The 20,396-nt window shown below is 53.3% G+C and overlaps 2 protein-coding genes across 10 annotated transcripts; one reads left to right on the plus strand and one right to left on the minus strand.

Annotated features, from left to right (window-relative positions):
- The first annotated feature begins 559 nt into the window (after positions 1-559).
- TNK1 (tyrosine kinase non receptor 1) lies at positions 560-11,053 on the plus strand. 3 transcript variants are annotated; one of them, XM_060204292.1, is made up of 14 exons: positions 560-658; positions 1,236-1,401; positions 5,484-5,648; positions 5,767-5,837; positions 5,954-6,145; positions 6,277-6,432; positions 6,530-6,813; positions 7,041-7,314; positions 8,595-8,689; positions 8,950-9,114; positions 9,320-9,399; positions 9,755-10,056; positions 10,132-10,227; positions 10,311-11,053. In XM_060204292.1, the coding sequence occupies exons 3-14, from the start codon at positions 5,486-5,488 to the stop codon at positions 10,422-10,424; spliced, it is 1,992 nt and encodes a 663-aa protein (XP_060060275.1). In that variant the 5' UTR covers positions 560-658; positions 1,236-1,401; positions 5,484-5,485; the 3' UTR covers positions 10,425-11,053. The 3 variants fall into 3 exon arrangements, with proteins under 3 accessions (XP_060060275.1, XP_060060274.1, XP_060060276.1); XM_060204291.1 differs by lacking the exon at positions 560-658 and adding an exon at positions 676-816; XM_060204293.1 differs by lacking the exon at positions 560-658 and having other exon boundaries at positions 1,207-1,401; positions 9,326-9,399.
- PLSCR3 (phospholipid scramblase 3) lies at positions 11,009-17,197 on the minus strand. Of its 7 annotated transcripts, none has more exons than XM_060204296.1 (8): positions 16,708-17,149; positions 16,310-16,326; positions 15,352-15,492; positions 15,214-15,256; positions 14,904-15,124; positions 14,546-14,707; positions 11,842-12,003; positions 11,009-11,691 (listed from the first exon to the last, which is right to left on the minus strand). In XM_060204296.1, the coding sequence occupies exons 1-8, from the start codon at positions 17,132-17,134 to the stop codon at positions 11,635-11,637; spliced, it is 1,230 nt and encodes a 409-aa protein (XP_060060279.1). In that variant the 5' UTR covers positions 17,135-17,149; the 3' UTR covers positions 11,009-11,634. The 7 variants fall into 7 exon arrangements, with proteins under 7 accessions (XP_060060279.1, XP_060060277.1, XP_060060281.1 ...); XM_060204294.1 differs by having other exon boundaries at positions 16,310-16,491; positions 16,708-17,044; XM_060204298.1 differs by having other exon boundaries at positions 16,310-16,487; positions 16,708-17,035.
- Positions 17,198-20,396: the final 3,199 nt, after the last annotated feature.

The following is a 20,396-nucleotide window of genomic DNA, read 5'->3' on the forward strand; positions in this document are numbered from 1 at the left end:
CCATCACTACCACATAGGAGAACCTGCACAGGGGAAGCTTCATGACTGGAGGGGCAGTGCTGTGACGTCTCTTCTGTTCTGTTTCCTGTCTCCCTACCTCTGTCTCTTCTGTTCCTCATCTATTAAGGGGAGGAGTGGAGTCATGTAGGCACAGAGTCCCAGCAATAAACCTGAAGGCAAAAACAAACCAAAAATTCAGGTACTCAGCTGGCATGGGGTTGAGGAGCCACTCTGAAGTCCTGCCCTTACCCCACAGACACCCACACGCAAGACTTCCCGCACGTTCCACCCTGGGAGACTCCCCTCAAAACAACTCCCTTGCAGGAGCAGCACATTGAACAGACTAGTTCTGGGAAAAGGACAGCGAGTTCAATTTTAGATTCCGTCAAGCTGAGGGCTACGTTTTGCACCACAGATGAACTCAGGCTGCGGCTACACCCGCTCCCGCCACCTGTGCCCGGGCCTTCCCGGTCGGGGCCACAACGCAGGCTTCCCGTCCCGGGGCCCCGCTGTGCGCCCCGCCTCCAGTGCCAGTCAGGCCTGGGGAGGGGGTGGGGCCCTGGAGAGAGGGGAGGGGCCTGGGGAGAGCCGCGTGGTGGGTAGGACCCGGAGGGCTGGAAAGTTTTCCTGGGAGACTTGGAAAGTCCGTGCGAAGCAGGTGAGCTGGGGGCGGGGTAGGGGAGCGGTGCGGGGTGCGGCGGGGGGAGGGGCGCCCACGCAACCCTCGCCCCGCCCCTCCCCGCCCCGCCCCGCCCTTCCCGGGCTTTAGTCCTGGCCGACCCCCGCCACCCGCAGCCCGGCTTCTGCCTGCGCCAGGTGAGGGTCCTCGGCGCGGGCGCGGGCGCGGGCGAGGGCGCGGGCGCGGGCGCGGGGTAGGGGGCGCTGCGGGCCCAGGGGCTGTCGCCGGGCGCGGGAGTCTGCCCGCGCCTGGCCCCTGCCTTCCTCTGACCCTTCCCTTCCGTGTTCCCGACCCTGCCTTTCCCTTCCCACCTCGCAGGCTGTCCCAGGTATTCCAGGGTACGAGGACTCCCCGCGCCCCAGCTTGAGCCCGGGTTCTAGCCTCCGCCAGGGCTTCCGTCGGCCCCAGCCCAGAGCGCCCCCAGCTTTCCCCGGACTGGGCCGGGAGGGGGCGAAGGGGGAGTGTGACCGTGCGGGCGCAGGTGACTCCAGTTAATGCAGATGGGTGGCGCTGCCTTGCAGTCCGGGTGGAGCGAGTGACTCAGGTGTGTGGGCAGGGCGGGGACGCCTGGCTGCCTAGGTGGCTCTGGAGGCAGCACCGGAGCTCAGCGTGGCCTGCGTTGAACTGCTGATCACCTGGGCTGGAAGCGTTACTGTCTGGGTGTAGAAGAGGCGGAGACCCCGCGGAGTCCCAGCAGAGAGGGCGCCTGCTGCAAGCCTCAGGTGTGTGGGCACTGTGTCTGGGTGTCTTGTGTGTGTCACAGCGTGGCAGGCAGTGGGATGCTCCCCCCCCCCGTGTGTTTATGCACGAGGGCATGTGGCAGTAAATTTGGGCGATTCATTGTAACATTGGGAATGTCTTGGATTTGAGACAACATGTCTCTGGCATCCTTTGTGCCCTGTCTGTAGCTCTCAGTATGTGTTTATGTGTATGTGTGTGGGGTGTATTTGTAGCCCTGCAGCAGGGCATGGGGTGCAGTGTATCTTCCTGTGTCTGCCCCTGCCAGGCAAGGGTGAGGTGTGGTCAGCGCACCTAGGCATCTCTGGTTGTGCGTGGTAGACCAGAACATCTGTTTGAGGAGAGGAGGTGTCTCAGTAAACAGCTGATCTTTGTTTTTTAATTCTTTCATTTATTTATTTATTATTGGGTAGAGACAGATAAATTGAGAGGGGAAGGAGAGATAGAGAGGGAGACAGAGAGACACCTACAGCCCAGCTTCGCTACTCATAAAGCTTTCCCCCTGCAAGTTGGGACCAGGGGCTTGAACCTGGATCCTTGTGCACTGTAATGTGAGTGCTTAACCACCTGGCCCCAACAGCTGATCTTTGAACAACATGGGTTAGAACTTCCTGGGTCTCCTTATATGAGGATTTATTTATTTGTTATTGTTTTGGTCCTCTCTGGGACTTCACTGCTCTGGGCACTTTTTCAGATAGAAAGTGAGGCAGAGCAGCAGAGAGAGGGAGACACTGCAGCACTGAAGCTTCTACCAGTGCAGCTCAAACCTGGGTTGCATACTATCCAAATGGGCTATTTTTCCAGCCAATTCTATCCAGATTTATTTTTATTATTTTACTTACTTATTGGATAGAGATGGAGAAAGAAATAGAGACACTTGTAGCACTTTCCTCACCACTTATGAAGCTTTCCCCCCCTGCAGGTGGGAACTGGGGCTTTGAATTTGAGTCCTTGTACACTGTAATGTGTGCCACTGGCCCCTGTTTTTAAAATATTCTATTTATTTATTAATGAGAGACAGGAAGAGAAAGAGGAAAAGAACCAGCCATCACTCTGGGTACATGTGCTGCTGAAGATCAAACTGAAAGTCTCATGTTGAGAGTCCAACCGTCTATCCACTGCACCAGCTTTTTAAATTTTTTTTTGTTTCTTGTTTCTTCTAATTTCCCTTCCCCCCCTTTTTATTGGGGAATTAATGTTTTACATTCAACAGTAAGTACAATAGTTTGTACATGCATAACATTCCCCAGTTTCCCATATAACAATACAACTCCCACTAGGTCCTCTGAATCCTTCTTGGACCCCCAGAGTCTTTTACTTTGGTGAGATACACCAATTCCATTTCAGGTTCTACTTGTGGTTTGTTTTGTTTTGTTTTGTTTTGTTTATCTAATGAGAGAGCATCTGAACACCGCACTGCCTTACTACCCATGGAGTCCCACTCATCTTCATGTTCTTTCTTTCTTTTTAAATTTACTTACTTGTGACAGAGAAAAAGAACTAATGGGTCACTCTGGCACATGCAATGCCAGGAATTAAACTCAGGACTTCAAGCTTTTAACCCAGAGCTATAGCCACTGGGCCACTCTTGGATCCTCCCTTGTGATGTTGCGGATCGACCGAGAGCCTCAGGCATGCAGCACAGGTGTTCTACTGCTGAACTCCGCACCACTCCCTACCCCAGATTTTCTGTTCCCTTTCTATCTTTAGGTTCCACACTCATGGATTCAACTAGCCGTGGTCGTGGGTTGACTGTACTTGTAGATGTGAACCCATGGGTGTGTAGGGTCAACCGTAAAAACTTGAACATCAGTGAATTTTGGTATGGGGGTGTGTTCAGTACAACTTTAAGATTTCTGGGGCCAGCCTGGGTGTGGTGCAGTGAATGGGATATCGGACACTCAGTCTTTTTCTCTCTCTCTTTCCCAGTCTCATTAATAAACTTATTTTTTTAGGACTCTATTTATTAATGAGAAAGGAGGAGAGGGAAAAAGAACCAGATATCATTCTGGTACATGTACTGCCAGGGACTCAACTCAGGACCTCATGCTTGAGAATCCAATGCTTTGTCCACTGGACCAACCTCATTAATAAATTGTAGGAGAGCTGTTTGGGGTACCGGGAGGTAGCTCAGTTGGTAGAATGCACACTTCACCATGTGCAAAGACCTGGGTTCCAGTCCCTGACACACGAGAACACCATACACAGCACCGGGGAAACTCCATGGCTGGAGGAGTGGTGCTATGATATCCTTTTTTTTTTTTTTTTTTACATTTATTTATTTTCCCTTTTGTTGCCCTTGTTGTCATCGTTATTGGATAGGACAGAGAGAAATGGAGAGAGGAAGGGAAGACAGAGAGGGGGAGAGAAAGACAGATACCTACAGACCTGCTTCACCACCTGTGAAGCGATTCCCCTGCAAGTGGTGAGCCGGGGGCTCAAACCGGGATCCTTAAGCCGGTCCCTGCGTTGTTGCTTTGCTTTTTGTTGTTGTTCTATCTTGTTCTTTCTCCTTTTCTGTGTCTATCTGAAATTAAAATGGTGGTGGGGGGGAAGAGTCCTTTGGGAGCAGTGGAATGGCCCATGAGTGAGGCATTGGTACAAAATAAAATAATAAAAGAAATTCTGAGTCAGAAGTCATATTCAGGGGCCGGGTGGTTGTGCACCTGGTTGAGCACACGTTACAATGTGCAATGACCCAGGTTCGAGCCCCCAGTACCCACCTGCAGGGGGAAAAGCTTCACAAGTGGTAAAGCAGGCAGCAGGTGTCTGTCTCTCACCCTATCTCCTCTTCCCTCTTGATTTCTGTCTCTATCCAAATAAATAAATATAATAGAAAATTTTTAAAAAGTCATACTCAGATTTTCATTTCCACAGGGATATGTTCACTTCCTAGACCCCCACTCTTGCCCCTGAGTTGTTCAAGGATCAGAGTGTGTGTGTGTGTGTGTGTGTGTGTGTGTAATGGTGTGCCTCAGGTCTAAAGGGACAGTGTATCTATTGGCTGGGGGAAAACTCACCCAAAAAGTGGAGATAAAGTCACACTTTGCCATGCTGGAAGACCTGGGTTTGACTCCCCCAGCACCACATAGGAGCACCACGCAAACGGGAAACTTCTGGACTGGTGAAACACCTCACCTGGATTGTATTCTGCTGACCATGTGCCCGATCCAGGCTCTAGCCCAGCATCCATTGCTCTAAAGGAAGCTTTGGTGCTGAGTCTCCTCCCCCCACACACCCCCTGCCTCTGTCTCTAAATAAATACATGTAGGGGAGACTTCACTAGCAATGGAGCAGTGCTATGGTGTATCTCCATCTGTCATCTGTTAACTAGAAAAAAGAGAAAATGAGCTGCCAGGAATGGCCCAAAGGGCGGCTCATTGGACAGGGTTGGATTCTTTTTTTTCAATTTTTTTTATCTTTATTTACTTATTATTGGACAGAGAGAAATAGAGAGACAGATACCTGCAGGTGGGGGCCAGGGGCTTGAACCTGGGTCCTTGTGCACTGTAGTGTGAGCACTTAACCAGTTGCGCCCCCACCTGACCCCACCAGTGTTGGATTCTTTTTTTTTTACTATTTATTTATTTATTCCCTTTTTTAAAATTGTTGTAGTTATTGTTGTCATCATTGTTGGATAGGACAGAGAGAAATGGAGAGAGGAGGGGAAGACAGAGGAGGGGAGAGAAAGACAGACACCTGCAGACCTGCTTCACCACCTGTGAAGCGACTCCCCTGCAGGTGGGGAGCCGGGGCTCGAACTGGGATCCTTATGCCGGTCCTTGTGCTTTGTGCCACCAGCACTTAACCTGCTGCACTAACACCTGACTCCCCAGTGTTGGATTCTTAAGCATGGGGTCACGAATTTGGTCCCCAGCATCACATCTACCAGAGTGATGCTTTGGTTCTCTTTCCTCTCTCTCTTTCAAATGAATATATAAATACTTGAAACCAAACAGGGATGTGTCCCTGCCCCTGTACTGTCTCTGACAGCCATGTGCCTGCTGTGGGCTCTATGTCGGGCACAATGTTGTCATCCTTGGGTGTTCCTTCCTTTTTCCTGCAGACATGCTCCCGCAGGAGGGCTCACTGTGGTTGCTTCGGTTGCTGCGGGACATCCAGCTGGCCCAGTTCTACCGACCCATCCAGGAGGAGCTGAATGTCACTCGGCCAGAGCACTTTGAATTTGTGAGGCCTGAGGACCTGGACAGCATTGGCATGGGCCGGCCTGGTGAGTGGTCCCTGCCCTCGCCCTCCCCGGCCTATTAGAAGCTACCAGGAGGACACCTCCTAGCCCCACCCCACCCGGCCCCTGCTCCCCCAAGTCCTCTGATTCTGGCCTCCCCCAGCACAGCGCAGACTGGCTGAAGCTCTGAAGAGGCACCGCCTAGGGCTTAAGTCTAAGAACTGGGTCTACAAGGTCTGTTTGGGGACAGGGTGGGAGGGGGTGACTTAAACCCAGGAGTGGGGGTAGGTTGAGTAGCAAGGAGGGGGACGCAGGGCTTTTCATTAGCTGGCTTCCCACTCCTGTTTCAGATCCTTGGAGGTCTGACTCCTGAGCAGAAGGATACTACCCCACTCACAGACAGCCCCATATCCCCACCTGAGCCCGAGGGGGGCCTCAAGTGTCTGATCCCAAATGGTGCTGTGAGCAGAGGGGAGCTGCTGGGCTTTGGCTGCTTTGGGGTGGTACACCGAGGACTGTGGACACTGCCCAGCGGCCAGAGTGTAAGTGTCCAGGGAGCCCACCTCACTCATGCTGGGCATCTACGCTCACTGCCAGGGCCTTCTGTCCTGAGTGCCTCCTCTGCTCTGACTGGCTGCCTCGGAGGCTTGATTGTGCTGCCCTCTACTCCTAGGTCCCAGTGGCTGTCAAGTCCCTGCGGGTGGGTCCTGAGGGCCCCATGGGCACAGAGCTGGGGGACTTCCTGAGGGAGGTGTCCGTCATGATGAACTTGGAGCATCCGCACGTCTTGCGCCTGCATGGCCTCGTGCTGGGCCAGCCTCTGCAGATGGTGAGCACATCCGGGCACTGGTTGCAAGGCTGGGGTGTCACCAGGAGGGCAGTCCTGTGGGGCTGGGCCCTGGTCCTAAGAGGCTGTGCTCCCACAGGTGATGGAGCTGGCACCACTAGGCTCCCTGCACGCACGCCTGACAGCCCCAGCCCCTACACCCCCACTGCCTGTGGCTCTGCTCTGCCTCTTCCTGCGGCAATTGGCAGGGGCCATGGGGTACCTTGGGGCCTGTGGGCTGGTGCACCGGGATCTTGCGACTCGAAATCTGCTGCTGGCTTCACCACGCAAGATTAAGGTGGCAGACTTTGGGCTGGTGCGGCCGCTGAGTGGCACCCGGGGCCGTTACGTCATGGGTGGGCCTCGCCCCATCCCCTTTGCCTGGTGAGTTGTCAGGGCCAGCTGACAGTGGGTCTCAGAGGAGAAGGGGGGTCTAAGTAGCTAAGGGGTATTGCATTGAGGATGGCCCTCCCAGGGGGCTGGAGCAAGAGAGATGATGGGTCTGGAAGGACTTGGAAAGGACCATCACGTCTGCGCTGAGAGGGCATGCTCAGTGGCAGATGAGAATCCTAAGGGACAGGTGGGCAACCTCCTTCACTCTGTCCCCACAGGTGTGCTCCAGAGAGTCTGCGCCAGGGAGCCTTCTCTTCGGCCTCAGATGTGTGGATGTTTGGGGTGACACTATGGGAGATGTTTTCCGGGGGTGAGGAGCCCTGGGCTGGAGTCCCACCATACCTCATCCTGCAGCGGCTCGAGAAGGACCGAGCCAGGCTTCCAAGGCCTCACCTCTGCCCCAGGGCCCTGTATTCCCTCGCCTGGCGTTGCTGGGCTCCCCACCCTGCTGACCGGCCTAGCTTTTCCCACCTGGAGGAGTTGCTTCAAGAGGTGGGCACCCACCCCTGTCTCCGTAGATACACTCAGTCTCTCTCCCCTCCATTATCTTCCAGGGTTCCATGCAGACTCTTATATACTGATTCTTGGGCTGTGGCTGGAGCCTGGCTTTAACCAGAACAGATTCAGCCCTTCCCTGCAAGCTGCTGGAGTTCTGGGGAGGCAGCTTGAAGCTGTATTGACACAGACCACAGGGCTAGGGATGAGCTCAGTTGGAGAGGAGGTGGCAGAGGCTTGGACAGGCAAAGGCAGAGCTCAGCACCGGAGGGAATACAAGTAGCTATGGTGGCAGAGTTGCACAGGAGCTGCCCCACAGAGTGACCTGTAATTCAGAAGTAGCCACCAGAACCATTGCAGAGAGCAGTTGATCTGAATAAGTTACTGTACTGTGTTCTACGTATCCTTAGGCATGTTCATTTAATCTTTACAGCAACCCAATGAGGTAATTATTGTATTGATTGCCCAGTTAAGGCATTGATGGTTTAAGTGATTTGTCTAAAGTCACTTTAGAGGAGTTGGGATTTTTTTTTTCCCCATTAGGGTTATTGCTGGGGCTCAAATCTGGCACTACAAATCCACTGCTCCTGGGGGTCATTTTTTCCTTCTTTCTATATTATTTGAGAGTTGGGATTTTAACTAGTCAATTTAACTTTGGGGCTATTCCTTAAACCACTACCTCTATTAAAGGAATTTAGTCCACTTGTAAAGTACCAAGGAGTCAGAGATGGGTTTTGAACTGTGGCCTTACAAACTGACTCTCCAAGTTGTATAATCCTGGCTTAGGGCAGAATGGGTTAGAGGGATGCTTCTGAAGCTGAGAAAAATAGGTAGATGACAAGCAGAAGTGAGATGAAGCAGAGGTGAGATGAAGAAGTCTACGTAAGGGTGGAGGCAGTGGGCTGGGAAGAGATGGAAGTTTGCCAGAGATGTTCTGCGGGAGGAGGCCGGCAGGTCTGATCGGGCCTGAGTATCAGTGAAATCAGTACACATGCTACTCTCCCCTTGGTCCTCCTAGGAAGAACAGGGCCCCCTAGATTGTTGCCTGATCCCTGGGCTGTGCCCAGTTTGTTATGGAATCCAGGTCTGTCTCTCCCACTGGATTACAACATGGGGATAGGGACAGTTCCATTATGGATCCTGGACAGAGGAACTACCTGCTATGGGTTTCATTGGTGGGTACACAAAGAATGGAGAGTCTTTTCTTCCCTGCTACCAGGACAGTGCCTTCCTGCCTCAGGCCATTCGCCCAGCCTCTTCCCCTCCTGTCTCTGCAGGCCTGGCCTCCCGAGGGACGCTGTGTGAGGGATGTCACAGAGCCAGGCAGCCTGAGGATGGAGCCTGGTGACCCCATCACCCTCATTGAGGGCAGGTGAAAGCTTCATGCCTCCCACCCATCTGTCCCAGTCTTCCTGACCCTAGCCCCTCTCCACCTCCACAGTCTCCAATGTTTCTCTTCATCTGCTCTCTCACTGGCAACTGCAAGTTCCACCAGAGCCCCGGTCTCCCCTCCTGGAGCTACTCCTGGCCCACAGAGCCTTTTGTGTTGGCGAGAACAAGGCAGCTTCAGCCTGAATGTGGACTGCCGCCGATCCTTGCTCCCACCCCCTTCACCAGCACCTCTTTCCACAGCCCTGACTCCTCAATCTGGAAGGGCCAGAATGGTCGCACGCTCAAGGTGGGCAGCTTCCCAGCCTCAGCAGTGACTCTGGCAGACTCAGGGGGCTTGCCAGCTACCCGGCTAGTCCAGCGAGGTTCCCCTGCTCAAGGAGAGCGATGCCGAGGGAGCACGGATGGGTGAGGACCTGGAAGAGTGGGGGTCGGGGCTGGGCTGGTTAACCAACCAAGTACGGCAACTTCTTTGGATGGGAAACTTGGGGAGAAAACTTGGGTGAAACTGGAGCCCTCCCCTAACCTCAAAGAGATTCCTTAAGAGGGACACTGCTGTGTGGGGCTGGGGCTAGGGGTGGTGTGGAGAATGAGCTGGATCATTCTCCACCAGGGACAGAGTGAAAGCAAAGCTTTGGGATGTACCTCCAGCACGAGGCCAGAGAAAGAACATGGCTCTGCCGAGGATGAAAGGTGAGTGCGGTGGTAGGACCAGGGCTTCCTGGGTTTCTCCTGTGAAGAGCAGCCTCTCAGCCTGCCCTTCTGTTCAGAACCCATGCCTTGGCAGAGGTAATATCCCTTTTCCCTGACACACACACACACTCTGCCTCTTGACGTCTGCCAGCACCTTACGATCTACCTTTCCGGTGAACAGCACCTCCATCAGCCCTGTGCTTTCAGTGCTGTGGGTTCTCTGCTGCCCAGGCCTCAGTGTCTATCCTCTACCCCCATCTCAAGGACCCAGCACGAGAACAGCACAGCCAAACAGGAAGAAGGCAGGGCTCAGCCTTTGGGTTTCCTCTCAAGTTGTTTCTTCTCAACCGTGCAGGCATTTCTAAGAGTCTGGAGTCGGTTCTGTCCCTGGGGCCCCACCCCACAGGGGGTGGTTCAAGCCCCCCTGAAATTCGACATGTCAGAGCTGTGCCCCAGGGGCCCCCAGGCCTGCCACCCGGCTCTCCCCTTGCTTCTGGCTCTTCTCGTCAGCCTGGCCAGCACCCCTGGGAGCGACCTCCCCGGGCCAAAAGAGAACCTCCACAGAATCACCCTGCGGGAGCACCTACAACCACCAGAGCCACCAGCTCCTCTGGAGGCTTCTTGCCCAACCCCGAGTTGCAGAGGAGAATTAAAGAGGTGAGGCCTCTGAAGTGGCTTGGTCACCTGAGGGGCTGCTGTCTGGGACCCCAAGTAAGGCTCTGTCTCTTGCAGGTGGAGCTGAATGTGCATGGAGTCACCCACCAGGAGTGCCAAGCGGCACTACGAGCCACTGGGGGAGATGTGGCCGCTGCCATCAGAAACCTCAAGGTAGAGCCAGAGCCTTCTCTTGGGGTACTCCCTCGCCCTTCCCAGCTCTCTGGCAGTCAGCTCTCCTGCCTCTGCCTCCACAGGTGGACCAGCTCTTCCACCTGAGTAGCCGATCTAAAGCTGACTGCTGGCACATCCTTGAGCTTTACCACTGGGACCTCTCAGCAGCCAGCCGCTACATCTTGGCCCGGCCCTGAGCTCACTCCCCTTGGGCATGGACACCGGCATGGAAAGCCTGACCATGTGGAGTCAAGCAGAACTAGGAAAGGGTGACAGGACAGACCTCCCCACCTGGGGAGAAACTGCTGTAAATAGTCCCAGAGGCCCAGGGCCAGGCACTTAGGAGTGTCCCCTCCTCCCCTTGCCCGTGGCTTGGTCACAGAAGGAGCTAATCCCAAGCAAGAGCAGTACTTGGAGGAGCAAAGCCTCTACACAACATGATCACTTCTACTCACTACAGAGAAGGGGCAAGGGGTCAAACTGGACCATAGGTACAGCCATCCTGCACTGCCTTCGGCTGCCCCACTGGCCTCTATGGGAACATCCATCTTGGATGGCGGAAATGGTCATATTGACTTAGAGCTTTTGGCCCAAGTGGACTTGACGAGCCAGGACCATCATGGGTGATGAACGTTGCTTTCTTGGACTTAACGAACACATGATCCTGGTAGCTCAGACTGTAGGGTGGGCCAGCCCCCACCTAACCCAGCTATATCAGATTCCCCTTTATTTCACCCCTCACCACTCTTCTGCCCACTCCTATTACATACATCTCCTGATGTCCAAAAAAAAGTTACAAAGTTTATATGAATATAACATACAAAGATGCAACCTTCTTCCTGGGGGAGGGGAAGGAAAGGATGGCTAAGTAAGGCACAGGAAGCTGTAGCAAGCACCAGCTGTGGACAGGACCCAAAGGGAAGAGGAGGTTGGTTCTAGGGCCTGGGTCTTATCACTGTTGATGGGGTGCTGGGGGTACTAGAAGAGAGCTGTGATCTGAGGCTAAACTAGTTGGCCATGCTGATGCAAGGGAAGGCTGTGTCTTTGGTATGGCTCCCCAGCCCACCCCAGTCAGTCCTATTGTAAAATTGAAGAACCCTGGATTCCAAAGGTCTCCTCTGGAACAGAGGTCTTGCAAGGGGTGGAAGGGAAGTGGATTGGGAAGGTCTGAAAGCTAATATTCCTGTGGACTATAGGGAGAGGGTTCTTGTGTGTCCCCAGAGATGAAGGGGACCAGGGGAGAAGGCTAGGGATGAGGCACCCAGGTCCCCAGCCTCTCAGGCATCCCTCTCTATTCCCTGCAGTGTACACAGAGAGAAGGGGCTGCCTCTGAGGCAGGGCCAGGGCAGGGCAGGCGGCCATCTTGAATTCTAGTCGAAGTGATGGTCTCCTTACACTGAGGGGTCTCTAACTGGTGATGGCAGAGGGTCCAGCACTTCCTCGCTTCTCGAAGAACATGTAGTCCTGCAGGGAGGCCATTGGCAAAAGCTGATCTGGCTGGGCCATTTTTCGAAACACACCCTGCCACCCCTACCTCCCCCAGGTCAGTCAGTCCTTAACCTTCCTCTCACAGAAGGCCAAGAGGGAGGGCTGGGGCAGGGGCAGTAGACTCACAATGAGAAACGTGGCTCCCAGCAACACTGCCTTCACCTTCACATCCAGATCCATTGGGAACTGCAGGCCAAAGTCATCGGCATCTGTGAGGGCTTCTCGGAGGAGCCCTCCCCACTGCTTGCTGATGCGGCCCACACTGCGGGATTCATCCGGGGTCTTCACCTGTCAGGAGGGGAGGGAAAAGAAAGGAAACAGCTGGGGAAGAGGGCTACTGATCTCACCTGCCTCGGGCCTCTCTCCCAGTCACCATGTAAAAACTACGAGCTTTTTCGCTTACTGAATTCTTCCTACAGCCTCAGGTTTCCATGTAACGTCTGGGGAAACCAGGGCAAGGTCACTCTGCAAGTGTAGAGTATAAATCAGGACTCAGGCTCACAACTGTTGTTCCTGAAAGGCCACACATGGCAACTGAACGTGAAGAGTGGGAAAACTGGGAACAGGCCATAGTTGAAATCTACCGAGTGGACACTGGGGCTCTAGTTTGGTTTTGGTCACCAAAATCTCCACTGCCGCAGTTGGAGCAATGTGTGCCCCGCACAAAGGAGCTTGGCTGAGGGCAAAGGAAGTTGTTAAAATCCTGACTGCGCTCTGCCAGCCAAGCAGGCTCCTAGAAGACGGTTATGTGTGTCTAAGGGAGTGCCTTTCCTCTAACCTGCAAACTCGGGAAGTTCCTAGCCAACACTGCAGACAAGTATCACCTAAAGAGAAGCAAAGCCCTTGGAAGTTGGGAGGTAGTGCAGCAGATTAAGCACCCTTGGCATGAAGCACAATTAATCGGGCGTAAGGATCTCAGTTCGAGCCCCCGGCTCTCCACCTGCAGGGGAGTTGCTTCACAGGTGGTGAAGCAGGTCTGCAGGTGTCTGTCTTTCTCTCCCCCTCTCTCCATTTCTCTGTCCTATCCAACAACGATGACATCAATAACAACAACGGTAAAAAAAAAAAAAAGGGCAATGAAAGGGAAAAAATATATACATATATAAAGAAGCAAAGCCCTACTACTGGGAGGAGGGCCAGCAAAAGGGGCCTCTGAGGACCATTTTTCTACTGGCCTCTAGGACCAGTGACAACAGGCCTTGATGAGGTGGGTGGTGACTCACAGTAACTCTTTGATCTCTTCTCTATGCTCACTCTCCAGCGGCTAGAACTGGAATGCTTTCCTTCTGTCCCTACCATTGTCAGCTCTTGGGAACTTCCTGTGGCCTGATCACAGGCTGAGCAGGGCGTTCCCAGACAGCCCTGTAGTCCCAAATGTGAATATACATAATTATGAAAACGAGAGCCTATACTCTCCCATCCAATGGTCACCCAGTTATCTCCTTCCCAAGTAGTTCCCACCATAGTTACAAAGGTGATTCAGATTTTAGAAGTAATCTGGGTTGCATACATCAGTAATCTGATATGTAAGGACAACTCCTGAGAAGCCTTGCAAAGTCTAGTGGATTATACTTATTGTTTCCCCTTTATCTGTACAAGTATTTACCCCTTAAAAGAGCTCAAGGATCTGTGAAGTGACTTTCTCTTCTAGAAACAAAGGTGCTTCCAGGTTTCACCCTGAATCTTTCACCACTTAGGTTCTTCAAGCTCCAGACTGGCACCAGGAATGTGTGGTGAGAAGGATGTCACCTGTCGGATGTCTAAATTGTCAAGGCAAGCCGCAGGGTGTTAGTGAAGTTAATGAGGTAGTGTCCAGTACAGGGCCTGGGCTCACAGATTCATGTACAGCAGTCACAGGGCCCAGCCCAAGGCAGACACATTTTTTTATCTAGCTGTTTCCCCACCAGTCTTTAAGATGAAACCCTTGTTGCTGTCTCCTCCCACCCCTGTTTGGTAGCTGAAATTTCATGGCTCCAGGATAATTTTTTTTTTTTTGCTACAAGGGTTACTGCTGGAACTTAGTAGTGCCTGATGACTTTCTTGCTCTCAGTGACTATTTTTCTGATAGAGATAGAGAAGCAGAGAGACAGAGAGATCCCTGTAGCAGTGCTTTACCACTCGTGAAGCTTCCCCACCCCCACCCCCCAAACGGGGACCAGGGCCTTGAACCATGGTAATGTGTATGCTGTGTGCCACTGCCCACACAAAGAAAGACACACAAGGCAGAGGTAGATAGCATAATAGTTATGCAAAGAGACTCTCATGCCTGAGGCTCCAAAGTCCCAGGTTCAATCCCCCACACCATTAGCCAGAGCTGATCAGTGCTCTGGTAAAAAGAGAGAGAGAGATAGAGAGAGAGAGAGACAACACAGTACTGAATCTTCCCCCATGCTGCATACTCCCAAGTGGGGTACTAGTAGCTCAAACCTGGGTTACATACATGGCAGTGGGTGCCTTTCAGGTGAGCTATCTCACTGGTCTTTCTTCTTCTTTTTTCCCTCCATATTCTTCTTTTTTCAATCAGAGAAACAGAAAGGGATTGACTCCACAGTACCAGAGTTTCCTCCTGTGACAGTTTGACAGGATTAAACTGGCCCTTGTGCATGGCAAGACATCCGCCCTATCTGATCAGCTATCCTTCCGGCCCTGCCCTGCTTTTGGAAGACCATGGGGGACCCTCTTATTCCTGTGGACAGAGTAAAACTGGAAATGTGGGTGGAGTCACAGTGGATGAGGGTCGCTGAGTACAAGGTCCTGACCATGGTGCAGGCCATCTTGCCTCAGGGGACCCCTTGGATTACAAAGGTCCCCGGAGCCCTATCCCTGATACCTCAAAGTTGGTGTCTGTGCCACAGCCACAGGTACAGCAGGGCCCCACCACTCGAAGGACGGTGTGGCGATCAGCATCCTGGATGGAGAACTTGGGGAGGAAGGGATGCCAGGTCTGCAGCACATGGCCAATGGTGGTGCCAGGGGGAGCCTGGATTTCCATCTGGAATGGGAGGCAGGCAGGGTCAGCACCCAGCTAGGGCATCCTGGCTGAAGTTTTCACCTATCCAAATCACTTTCAGGGGACTTCCCATCCCAACTGACCCTCCTACTGAAGCCAGGCCTTATCCTGGGCCCCTCCCCTCTCCCACTAGCCATCTACCCAGAGCCTCTCCCTCACCCCATCCCTGCCTGCCCACCTCCTGGAGGCCACAGGGACAGCAGCCGCAGCCGCAGTGAAGGGGGCGAAGCAGGCGCAGCACCTCTCGGTCCCCAGGGTCCACCAGGCGGACACGCAGAGGCCGCTGGGCACCACAGCACAGTCGTGCGCAACAGTTGCTCTCCTCGGCTGCCTGACCCAGTAGCTGGCCAGTCCCTGAGCGTAGTTCATAGCGGTTACACATCTCCCAGCCCAGGAGTGCTGCCAAGGGGAGACACGCTGAGTAAGCCTGCCCAGGAACCCATTCTCTCGGCCCCTTTTATAACACCCAACCTACTCCTTCCACTCACTTTCCACTCGCTCAGTCTTCTGGTGAATCAAGATTTGATCAGTCTGGAAAGAGAGTAGGGCCCTCACTGAGTCGGCTGGCAGGTCTGGAGGCCCAAGTCCCCCTCCCCCTCACTTTTGCCTCCCTCCTTCCCACTTACCTGCACCAGGAATTCCAGGCCAGAAGGCACCCCAGGCAGAGGCAAGAAGGGGACAGCAGGCCCCGGAGCTGCCGGGCCACCGGGTGAGGGGAAGAGAGGGAAGCCAGGTGCAGGGGCGGGCACGTGGGCGGGCACTGGCGCCTGAGGGGGCCCAGGATGAGGCACCGGCTCCGGATACCCAGTGGTCACAGGGTAGGCGGGTGGGGGTGAAGGGGCGTAGCCTTTAGGGGGTATGTAGCCTGTGGAGGGGCAGGGGTAGGTTAGAAAAGTAAAGGTTCGGGAGTTGGGCGGTAGCGCAGCTGGTTAAGCTCGGGTGGCGCAAAGTGCAAGGACCAGCACGAGGATCCCGGTTCGAGCCCTCGGCTCCCCACGTGCAGGGGCATCGCTTCACAGGCGGTGAAGCAGGTCTGCAGGTGTCTATCTTTCTCTCCCTCTCTCTGTCTTCCCCTCCTCTCTCCATTTCTCTCTGTCCTATCCAACAACAACGACATTAACAACAATAATATCTACAGCAATAAAAACAAGGGCAACAAAAAGGAATAAACAAATATTAAAAAAAAAAAAAAAAGAAAAAGAAAGTTTCCTGCACCTCATCCGCTTGCCCCCTTTGCCCATGAACGGTGAGGCTGCAGGCAGAGGGATGGAAAAAAAAAATCATGCGGGGGTCGACAGCATGGTTATGCAAAGAGACTCTCATGCCTGAGGCTCCGAAGTTCCATGTTCAGCCCCCCTCCCCCAATCACTAGTCAGAGCTGATCAGTGCTCCGGTTAAAAAATAAAGAGGGAAAAAAATAATCAAGATGGGTGGGGGAGCAGGGCGGCGGTTCCCCGGGAGGAAGGGAGGCGCCCCACGCAGCCAGTCGGAGCACATTCCCCGAGGATGTGTTCCACGCCGGCTCCCAAACCTGGGGGTGGGGAGGGGTGCATAACGGAGACCCTCGGCCTTACGCCCACTTACCTGCCATGAGAAAGGGGCTTGGGTACGCGGGATGTCGGTGTCTAGGAAGCTTATTTCTAGAAGTGGAGACAAGCTCGCAGACAGCCAGACAGACACAAAGACAGACACAAAGACGAACAGGCAAACGCGGAGGAGCAGCTGCGCCCGGCACCAACCCAGGGTCTCTAGGGCGGCGCCTCTGACTCGGGGAGAAACCGAAAGTGTCAGTGGGCTGGGCCGGGTACCTGGGACCCTGGATTCCCTCCGGGGCCCCAGAACCGCCCCCTCCCTTTGTTTTCCCATTCTCCAAGGAGGCGGCTGTTGGCTGACGGCAGGACAGATTTACCCCGCGGTCCGACAGGCCGCCCAACCTCGAAGCGGGGGCTGTCTCCTGACCCCTCTGTGCTCCCCACGCTCACCTGAAACCCCTAGAACAGCTGGGGTACCCCGCACATGGCGGCTCAGCTGAGCTCGTGGAGGTGGGCTCAGGGATTGGCCCCGCCCCCGAGCGACCGAGGCCCCGCCCCCAGGTCGCGGCGCGCCTGCGCAGAGGAAACGCTGGCGCCCAGCTCGGCCCGGCCTGGCCGGGGGACCCCGGACCTCTCTGCGCTGCCGGCCTCCCCGCCTCTGCCTCTGGGATGCTGGAGCCCGGGAGGAAGCTCGCCTGGGCCGGGCTGACAGGCAGCCCTGCGGCCTTCGCTGAGGCCGCGGGCGCCGAGCGCTCAGGCCCGGTGTCGGGGAGGGAGCGTGGCCGGCGCTGCTGGACCCCAGGCTCCTCCCAAGGGCGGTTCGGGCCTCGCTGACGCCGCGAAACGCACTCTCTCTCTCTCTTTCTCTCTCCCTCATCCTCTGTCTCGTTCTCTCTCACACTCACCCCTCACTGCCTTCTAGGACTGGCTCCTGGCTCCCCTTCCTACCTCTCCCTGACGCAGCAGTGGCCCTTGCAGACACCTCGCAGCTCCGGCGCTTCTCGCAGGCGCCCCCAGCGGCGTCGGTGACCAGGCAGCGAGGGTTCCGCTCAGTCTCAGTCTGGTCCTGCAAGACGTGACAGCCGCCCCCCCACACACACACACAGACTTGCACTGAGGGCCGCCCCGGAGCTGGAACGTGGCCCCCAGGGCGGCAAGGAGCCCAGTGAAAAGAGGTGAAGGCGGTGGAGGGGGGAGGGAGATAGCATAATGGATGTGCAGAGCGACTCTCACGCCAGAGACCCCAAAATCCTAGGTTCAGTTCTCTGCATCACCACAAGCCAGAGCTGAGCACTACTCTGATAATAAAACAAGTAAATTAATAAAGCAAAGAGATGAAAGTAAAGGAAGGTCGGTTGTCCTTGCCTGGTAAACTGGAGCCACCAGCTCCAGTTAAAACCACTGAAACGGCAAAGTGGACAGGCCAGATAGCTCACCTGGGCAGTGCCCATTTTATCAAGCCCAGTGACCCAGGTTCAAGCCTAGCTCCCACCACGTGGGGGAAGTATCAGTGCTTTAGTGTCTTTCTCCCTCTGTCTCTGTTTCCCTTTCGACTGGAGCGGTGAATATCCTATAATATAAATTAAAAAGTAATAATAATAGGGAGTCGGGCGATAGCGCAGCGGGTTAAGCGCAGGTGGCACAAAGCACAAGGACCGGTGTAAGGATCCCGGTTCGAACCCCGGCTCCCACGCTTCACAGGCGGTGAAGCAGGTCTCTCCCCCTCTCTGTCTTCCCCTCCTCTCTCCATTTCTCTCTGTCCTATCCAACAACGGCGACATCAATAACAACAACAATAATAACTACAATAATAAAACAGCAAGGGCAACAAAAAGGAATGAATAAATATTTTTTTAGAAAGTAACAATAACAAATCTTTTGGAAGAGTTTGTCTAAAGAGAAGAATGTATGACTCTGATTCATGAATCATGTAATGAACCCAATTTAGATCGCTGGACACTGTCTCCTCCACTCAGACAACAAATGGGTTCTTGTTTGAGAAGTTGTCTGAGGGGAGTTGGGCGGTAGCGCAGCGGGTTAAGTGCACCGCCTGTGGTGCGAAGTGCAAAGACTGGCTTAAGGATCCAGGTTTGAGCCCCCGGCTCCCCACCTGCAGGAGAGTCCCTTCACAGGTGATGAAGCAGGTCTGCAGGTGTGTATCTTTCTCTCCCCCTCTCTGACTTCCCCTCTTCTCTCCATTTCTCTCTGTCCTAACAATGACATCAATAACAACAACAACAACAATAAAAAAAGCCCCCCCACCCTATGATTTTGTTAATGTCTCCTTTCTTAAATAAATTAATTAAAAAAAAACAAGGGCAACAAAAGGGCAAATAAATAAATAAAAAATTATAAAACATCTAAAAAAAAAAGGGAGTCGGGAATAGCACAGCAGGTTAAGCACACGTGGCACGAAGCACAAGGATCCGCATAAGGATCCCGGTTTGAGCCCCTGGCTCCCCACCTGCAGGGGAGTCACTTCACAAGCAGTGAAGCAAGTCTGCAGGTGTCTGTCTTTCTCTCCCCCTCTGTCTTCCCCTTCTCTCTCCATTTCTCTCTGTCCTATCCAACAACAATGATAAACAAGGGCAACAAAAGGGAAAATAATTTTTTTAAGTCGTCTGGGTGGGGCGAGGTGGCAGCTAGCTCCCCTGATTAAGCGCACATAGTGGAAAGCACAGGACCCGCTCAGCGATCCCAGTCCTTCCAGCCTCTTTCTCCCACCTACAGAGGGAAGCTTCATAAGCAGTGAAGCAGGTCAGTAGGTCTTTCTCTCCCCCTCTCCCCTCTCTATCATCCCCATCTCTCTCAATTTCTCTCTGTCCTATCCAAAAAATCGAAAAAATGGCTACAGGAGCAGTAGATTCATAGTGCAGGGACCAAGTCCAGTGATAATCCTAGAGGAGAAGAAAGAAAAAGTCAGGAGTCGGGCGATAGCACAGCAGGTTAAGTGCACGTGGCACTAAGCGCAAGGACCAGCTTAAGGATCCTGGTTCGAGCCCCCGGCTCCCCACCTGCAGGGGAGTCGCTTCACAGGCGGTGAAGAAGGTCTATAGGTGTCTATCTTTCTCTCCCCCTCTGTCTCCCCCCCCCATTTCTTTCTGTCCTATCCAGCAACGACAACAACAACAATAATAATTACAACAATAAAACAACAAGGGCAACAAAAGGGAATAAATAAACAAATATTAAAAATATATATATATATATATATATCAGAAGTCTAGTGGTGGTAAATCCTATGAAGAAAAATAGAGCAAGGGAAGGACTGTGGACTGGGAGGTCGCTCAGTGGTTAGGGCACTATACTTGCAAGCATGAGGTTGAGTTTAATCACCAGCATGCAGAACATGCAGGCATGTTCCACAGCGATCCACTGTTTGTTTGGTTTTTTTCCCCTGTATTTTTCTCTCTTTCTTGTTAATAAAAAATAAATAAATAAAAGGAAGAGGGGCCAGGCCGTGCTACTCCTGGTTAAGCGCACACACTACAGTGCACAAGGATCCAGCTTCATGAGCGGTAAAGCAGTGCTGCTGATGTCTGTCTCTCTCTCCCTCTCTACCTCTCCCCTCCATCTCAACTTCTTTCTATCTATAAGGAAGACAGAAAGTGGCTGGCAGTAAGTATAGTTGTTTTATTTTTTAATATTTATTTATTTATGTATTCCCTTTTGTTGCCCTTGCTGTTTTTTATTGCTGTAGTTATTGTGGTTGTTATTGATGTTGTTGGATAGGGCAGAGAGAAATGGAGAGAGGAGGGGAAAACAGCCCAGGATACCATCTGTGCACGGCTTGTGTTTCACCACTGAGCCACCTTCATGGCCACTCTCTTGTTAACAGAATGGTTTTGTCCTTTTTCTTTTCTTTTAAAAAATATTTATTTGGGAGTCGGGCGGTAGCGCAGCAGGTTAAGTGCAGGTGGCACAAAGTGCAAGGACCAGTGTAATGATCCTGGTTCGATCCCCTGGCTCCCCACCTGCAGGGGAGTCCATTCACAGGCGGTGAAGCAGATATGCAGGTATCTTTCTCTTCCCCTCTCTTGTCTTCCCCTCCTCTCTCCATTTCTCTCTGTCCTATCTAACAATAATGACATCAATAATAACAACAATAATAACTACAGCAATAAAAAACAAGGGCAACA

This window comes from Erinaceus europaeus, chromosome 12 (genome assembly GCF_950295315.1).
Source record: "Erinaceus europaeus chromosome 12, mEriEur2.1, whole genome shotgun sequence".
NCBI classification, from domain to species: Eukaryota; Metazoa; Chordata; class Mammalia; order Eulipotyphla; family Erinaceidae; genus Erinaceus; species Erinaceus europaeus.